This window comes from Mus pahari, chromosome 15, assembly GCF_900095145.1.
Source record: "Mus pahari chromosome 15, PAHARI_EIJ_v1.1, whole genome shotgun sequence".
Classification (NCBI taxonomy): domain Eukaryota; kingdom Metazoa; phylum Chordata; class Mammalia; order Rodentia; family Muridae; genus Mus; species Mus pahari.
In genome coordinates this window covers 3,183,213-3,189,745 of record NC_034604.1, presented here as the reverse complement: position 1 = coordinate 3,189,745, position 6,533 = coordinate 3,183,213, and the positions used below count along the sequence as shown (strand labels likewise).

General features: G+C 41.9%; 1 protein-coding gene across 2 annotated transcripts in view; it reads right to left on the bottom strand.

The window, feature by feature from the left end:
* Ankrd26 (ankyrin repeat domain 26) overlaps positions 1 to 6,533 on the bottom strand; it is a 47,389-nt gene that overhangs the window by 13,475 nt on the left and 27,381 nt on the right. The window contains exons 4-6 of one of the 2 annotated variants that reach the window (XM_021214935.2): positions 3,094 to 3,152; positions 2,564 to 2,663; positions 87 to 295 (exon numbers count right to left, since the gene is read on the bottom strand). In XM_021214935.2, the coding sequence (XP_021070594.1) occupies positions 87 to 295; positions 2,564 to 2,663; positions 3,094 to 3,152 (368 nt within the window). The remainder of the gene's footprint in view (positions 1 to 86; positions 296 to 2,563; positions 2,664 to 3,093; positions 3,153 to 6,533) is intronic. The other variant, XM_021214936.1, reaches the window with a different exon arrangement.

Sequence of the window (6,533 nt, the reverse complement as noted above, 5' to 3'; positions counted from 1 at the left end):
TCTCTCTCTCTCTCTCTCTCTCTCTCTCTCTCTCTCTCTCTCTCTCTCTCTCTCTCTCACTCGCTCGCTCTCTCACTCTCTCTCACCTGTTTTGAAGGCGTGAGAGTAAGGCGTTATTACTTCTTAGTTCTTTTAGATAGAGTTCCTTATATTTTTGCACTTCCATTTTACAAGAATCATCTTGCATTCTCTCTTTAGCAAGCTCAGATGTGAGCTCCATCAGCTCCACCTGACTCCACGATGCAGCAACGTCCTTCCTTGTCTCCCCCGGTCCTCCTTCCTGTGCTGCTTCCACCTAAAACAAATTACAAAGGCGAACTTTTAAAAATCAGGATGTAAGTAACTTCTGTGAATCTTAAATTTTCAGTTTCCACCCACAATTCAGCAACTGTAAGAATGGCAGAAATGGAATATACTTTTTGAAGAGGAAAACTCTGGGGAAATAAAGTGACTTAGGAAAGGGGAGTAAGGGGGCCCAGGAGGGGCACTGGGGTTTGAAGAATTAGCAACAATGGATAAAGACATATGTACATAAAAAAATGTCCCACTGTTTCTCTGCATGCTAGTAAAAAATAATCCAATAAAGAAAAACAGTACTAAACATGACTATTTAGTATTTGTGAGTCATTCTTTGCATGTATGTGTTTGCATGCATGTGCATGTACATGTGTGTGCCTGTACATGTATGTGAGCACGTATGTGTATGTATCTGTACATGTGTGTGTGCTCACATCTGTCTGTGTGTGTGAGAGAGAGATTGTGTGGTTTCTGTGGGTGTGGAGTGCTGTTTTGAAAGCCGACCTGGGCACAATCTAGGCAAACAGAGTCACATCCTCAGTCATGAATGGCCTTGTGAAATTTCATAATTTCATAATATAATAAATAATAAAATCAATTCAGAAATTTTAATCACAAACACTGTAACCCAAAAGGAGCTATGTAAGAAATTTCTGGAGAGGGAACATCACTATCTTTAGTCTTGAGCCCACACAGATGGCCCTGGTTAATTTCACTGAGTCACAAAACAAATGAGTAGACAACAGTGTGAGAAGGAGATTTGTGATGAGGGAGAGGAGTGAAGAGGGATGGGAGTGGCAAGCACACAGTGTATCCAGGTGAGAAATTATAAAGGTCATTTTAAAAATTAAAAATAAGCTAACTATGGTATACTTTGGGAATAGAAAAGAGAAAGTCTTAGGGGCTTCAAAGGATGTTACTGGACACCCGCTGATGCTTCAGGAGATTGGCAGTCAGGGCTCGGAGGCCTATGAAGTCTGATGAACAGAGGATTTTACAACACAATGCTGAGAGCAAATCAATGTTCAAGCTAAGCTGAAGAAAGATGCTTAAACCAAAAGAGCCTGGGCTCACTGAGTAAAGAGAGCACCTGCTTTCTTTGGTCTATTTTGGGGCACACAATGCAGCAGGAGTCAGCTTCCAGGAAGGAGAGCATGGATGCCAGGATGCTGCTCTGTTGGTGTATAGATGCACAGCTTTCGTTCTACAGCAACAGCATTTCCATCCTAGTGGAATATCCACCTTTGAGGGGCACGGACTGTCACATGGTTGGGAAGCTCAGACACTGGTGACAGTCAGTGGTAGGAGTCCTAGGGTACTCTGCAAGGTCCAAGACAACCAAGAAGCCGTGTCTTTTTTGTTTTTGTTTTTGTTTTGTTGTTGTTCTTTACAGACATAACTTCTCTTTCTAAAACCCGGAGTGAGTAACACACAGCAATTCTCTGGCACACACACACACACACACACACACACACACAAAACCCTTCTGTTGTAAGTTATTTTTCCCCCGAAGCTGTCACAGTTAGCTTTAGTTGCCACCTTAACACATCCGGGAAGAGGAATTTCACAGTCAGATTGGCTTGGGGGCATGTATGGGGAAATTTTCTTGACTGACTGCTGACATCGGTGGGCCCATCCAACTGAGGGCATGTGGGCCCGGGCTGTATAGAAAGCATAGCTAAGCAAGCCATGGGGAGCAAGGTATATGCTTCGGTTCCTGCCCTCAGTCCCCTGCCTTACGTTCCTGTCCCTACCTCTCAGTGACTGACTATGACTGGGGAGATCTAAAGTGAAATAATGTTCTTCTCCCTAAGTTAGCAGCAACAGAAAGCAAAACAGAGGCTAACTGTAAGGGACTGGCAGCAAGGTAAAGCCAGAAGCCTTCGGCTAACCACCACCGAATGTAAGAGTTATTCAAAATTTCTATCAGAGACCCAGACATACTCACTACGTCCAAAGCAGCACCGTTGACAGCAACCGAACTGTGGCAAGCACGGTGTGTGCCCATCAATGGATGGCTATGTAAAACAGGACCGTCAATGGTTCTCACTAAAAATTCTACCAAAATCATTTCTTTTATTAATTCAGTCAATTTCTGTAAAGCCAGAGAACTTTCATCTCTACTAGTAAATAGTAGCAAGGTGATTAAAAAGTATTTTTATGAATGAGCCTTTTCGTTGTGGATAACAGAGTCCTGTGAAACAGTACTAGAGAAAGAACATCTCTTCCATAGAAACGACACTAATGAGAAACCTATTAAACTTACCACACTGATTCCTGCATTCAACAGTTTTTCACCAAGTGCTTCCATTTCTCTTGCTTGTTTTTCAATTGTGACGACTAACTTGGAATTTTCAATTTCAATCCTAAATATTTTAAAGGAATTATTCTCATGGGTGAATTTTTTAAATGCCACGTGATTTCTAAATAACTATCTTTAAAGTAATTTATCAAATTCTTTGAAAAACAAGCTATTTGGTTGCTCTATCATTTTTCTAGCTGTGTTATGTAGTTAGCTGTGAGATTTAGAGACTGTATAAATAACTACTTTCTCCTTTTATTTCTGTGGTGCATTGGGAGGAAACCAGGGCCTTATATTAGGCAAACATACATTCTACCACTGACTTAGTCCCTGCCCCATGCAACTGTGTAATCATGTGACACGTCTGGAAACAGAAATGTTACCCTGGCCTTACACATGTGCATCTCTGCTCACATAGGTGTAGTGCTCACACTACTCTGCCTGGCTGCTTCATAAACATGCCAGCTGTCTTTGCAAGTTGCATGTAGTTATACCTCTGAATCCTACAGCGCATCTTCTTGGCAGCTTTTAGCATCACTAGTGATTCTCGTAACTAGAACAAAGAACAGGGTAAAGTTACAACTAGGCAGTAATATTCTGCCCACTTAGAGTAGTCCACACCTTCCGAGGTCTTACAAGTACTCACATTCTGTGACCATGTAGTGCAGTACAAATGGCACCGACTGGAAGAAGGGACTTGGAATTGGCCTGGCCTCAGAGTCAGGCTAAAGCTATGGATGGACTGCATTGTGGAATCAGGTTCCTCAGTTAGTCTGTCCCAGCAACTGTCACATGAAGCTGCTTTGCCACATACAAGGAGCAGGTTAAGGTGATATGGACAAGTGTATAGAAAAACTACTGCAGGGGCCTTCCCACCAGATCTATAATCTCTAGTTCTGGCTACATAAGAAAAATAAGGCAAATAGGAGCCCTCAATTAAACAATGTCTCCTATTTATTAAGTGCATTTGATTTTATATTTAATTTCTCAGAATATAAAATAATTCTCAGAATATGAAAATAAAAACTTCAGAACATCTTTATTCTGGGGGGAAGTATTGGTATGATATAGATTTTATCCTATAACTTAAGCAAATATATTTTTTAAAGATTTATTTATTGTTATAAAAATACACTGTAAGTACACTGTAGCTGTAAGTACACTGTAGCTGTCTTCACACATACCAGAAGAGGGCATCAGATCTCATTACGGATGGTTGTGAGCTACCATGTGGTTGCTGGGATTTGAACTTGGGACCTTCGGAAGAGCAGTCATCAGAAGATGACTGAGCCATCTCTCCAGCCCGCAAATATGTTTTAAGTCTATTTAAGAAAAAGTATCAACCAGGCAATGGTGGCACATTCCTTTACTCCCAGCACTTGGGAGGCAGAGGCAGGTGGATTTCTGAGTTCAAGGCCAGCCTGGTCTACAGAGTGAGTTCCAGGACAGCCAGGGCTACGCAGAGAGACCCTGTCTCAAAAAACCAAAAAAAAAAAAAAAAAAAGAAGAAGAAAGAAAGAAAGAAAGAAAGAAAGAAAGAAAGAAAGAAAGAAAGAAAAAGAAAAGAAAAAGTGTCATATATCATTTGATATTCCTTGCAATTTATACTTAGATAATATTTATGCAAAGTTGAAGGATAAGCTGTTCTGAACAGGTAAGTTCTAGATGGACTTTGGAAAAATCAGTCTAGTTAGAGAAGGCTTCATGGAAGAGAAATGGTGAGACACTCCTAAAAAAATGAAGCCAGATGAGAAAATATGAAGCCAAAAAGAACAGTCTGAGGAAAGGCAGAGAGATAGCACCATGAACTCCGTTGGCTGGGAGGGCAACACCCAGTCAGAAGAAAACAAGAAGCAGACGAAGCATCACTCACAGCACAGTTATCAGCCAAGGCACAGGTATGTGCTGCAGCCGCACAATGGTGTACGTGTCCATGTGTCTGTGTATGCCTGTGTCTGTGTGGTTGTGTGTGTGTATCTGTCTGCCTGTGTATCTCTGTGTGTGTGTCAGTGTCTGCCTGTGTGTCTGTGAGTATCTGTGTGTTTGTGTATGTGTCTGTGTGTTTGTGTATGTGTCTGTCTGTCTGTATGTATGTCTGTCTGTCTGCCTGTGTCTGTATGTCTCTGTGTGTATCTATGTCTGCCTGTGTGTCTGTGTCTGTGTGTGTCTGTGTGTGTATCTGTGTCTGCCTGTGTGTATGTCTGTGTGTGTGTCTGTGTATGTGTCTGTGTGTGTGTGCCTGTGTCTGTGAGTCTGTGTGTGTGTGCCTGTGTCTGTGTGTCTGTGTCTGTATGTCTGTGTGTTTGTGCCTGTGTCTGTGTGTCTATGTCTATGCCTGTGTGTCTGTGTCTGTGTGTCTGTGTGTGTGTGCCTGTGTCTGTGTGTTGAGACAGGATGCCATTAGGTAGCCAGGAATTCACTATGTATACCAGGTTTTTTTGTTTTTTGTTTGTTTGTTTAACTTGAGCCTATCTTTCTTCTTCTGACTCTATGCTGGGATTACAGATATGAGACACCATGCCTGACCACATGAGAGATGCTGCACAGCAGCATAAAGAAATGAAGACTCCCCAAAGTATTATGCTAACTAAATGGAGCAGGTTAAAGGGATAAATATTGTATAACTATTTGCATGGAAATTAAGCTCACAGGGTATAGACTGGTGACTTTCAAAGAACAAAGCAGGTTGAAGAACTATTAAAGGGTCTGTGGGGTCTAAATATGTAATCAAGAGCACAACCTACAAGAACAAAACCTTGTTGAAAGTACATAGCCTATTAGAGTGCTATCTCATATATATAATTCAGATTCTAATTGCTTGAATGACAGCATGATTTACCAAAAACAAAAGATGTTCTTTAATGCAGGCAGAGATAGTACTGAGAATTAACATCTCATTACAAAACATTTTTTTTCACATTGAAAAAAGTTTATTTAAAAAAGTTCTAGCAGCAAGAACAGTAACAAAACAAAAGGAGAAAAGGACAAACAAAACAAGGAGGAAATTGTGTCCTGTGGGGTGTCTCCACTCTTAATCGAGTTCTTTATATCGAGCAAACATGACTCTTCGAACAGCATCTCGGTAAGTCTCATTAGACTGTCTCTTGCTGGTTCTTCCTGGGGCACCACCCCCAGGACCCCTCATCTGCCCTTCAATCTCTTCTGATGAGCCCAATCCAGGATGGCTATATCCCAGGCCCGCCCCTTTCCTCCAGCCAGTGGCCTGCTGGGCACAGCCTCCTTTGCTACCAGTGTCAGTGTCTTCTTTATCAACAGGGTTGCAATCACTGTCTGTTTCTCTTGAGTATTTAATCCGTTTCCTTTCTGGTGAATCAAAAGACTGTAGTTTTCCCTTCTGTCATTTCCTTTTTCTTTAAACCTTCCCTCACGCTCTCTCCTCTCCAGATAGGCTCGCTCTTGCTCTGACGGTTTTATCTCCTGGTGAATTTCCAGGCTTTGCTTGTGCAGGTCTGAGAGTTGTTGGTGTTTGGAAAGAACTTCTTTATTGGGAAACTGCCTTCTGCAGAGCAGACAAGCCAGTTTATTCCAGTCAGTGAGTTTGTCATCTTCATTCTCTTTCTTGGTCATCTCCTCATGAGGCTGAGGCTGAGGCTGTGCTACACAAGGCTGCACAAGGAGGGGCCTGTTCCTCTTCTTCCTCTTCCTCATAGTCACTGTCTCCTCCATATTCACCCAGGATTTACCACCATCAATGGATTTACCACCTTAGATGGAGGAGGACTCTCTTCCTTTTTCATAGTAGGAGGTAGAGGCTTCTTAAACACATCTTCTAGGGGAGGCTTCCTCTCACTGATACTTTCTTGAAACTTTGTCATTCCTCTGTCTTTTTTCTCCTTGCCATCTCTCTTAGACGTTTCCTTCTTGCTATTTGACTTTCCTTGACTGGTAGATTTCTTTTCCTTGATTTCTTCTT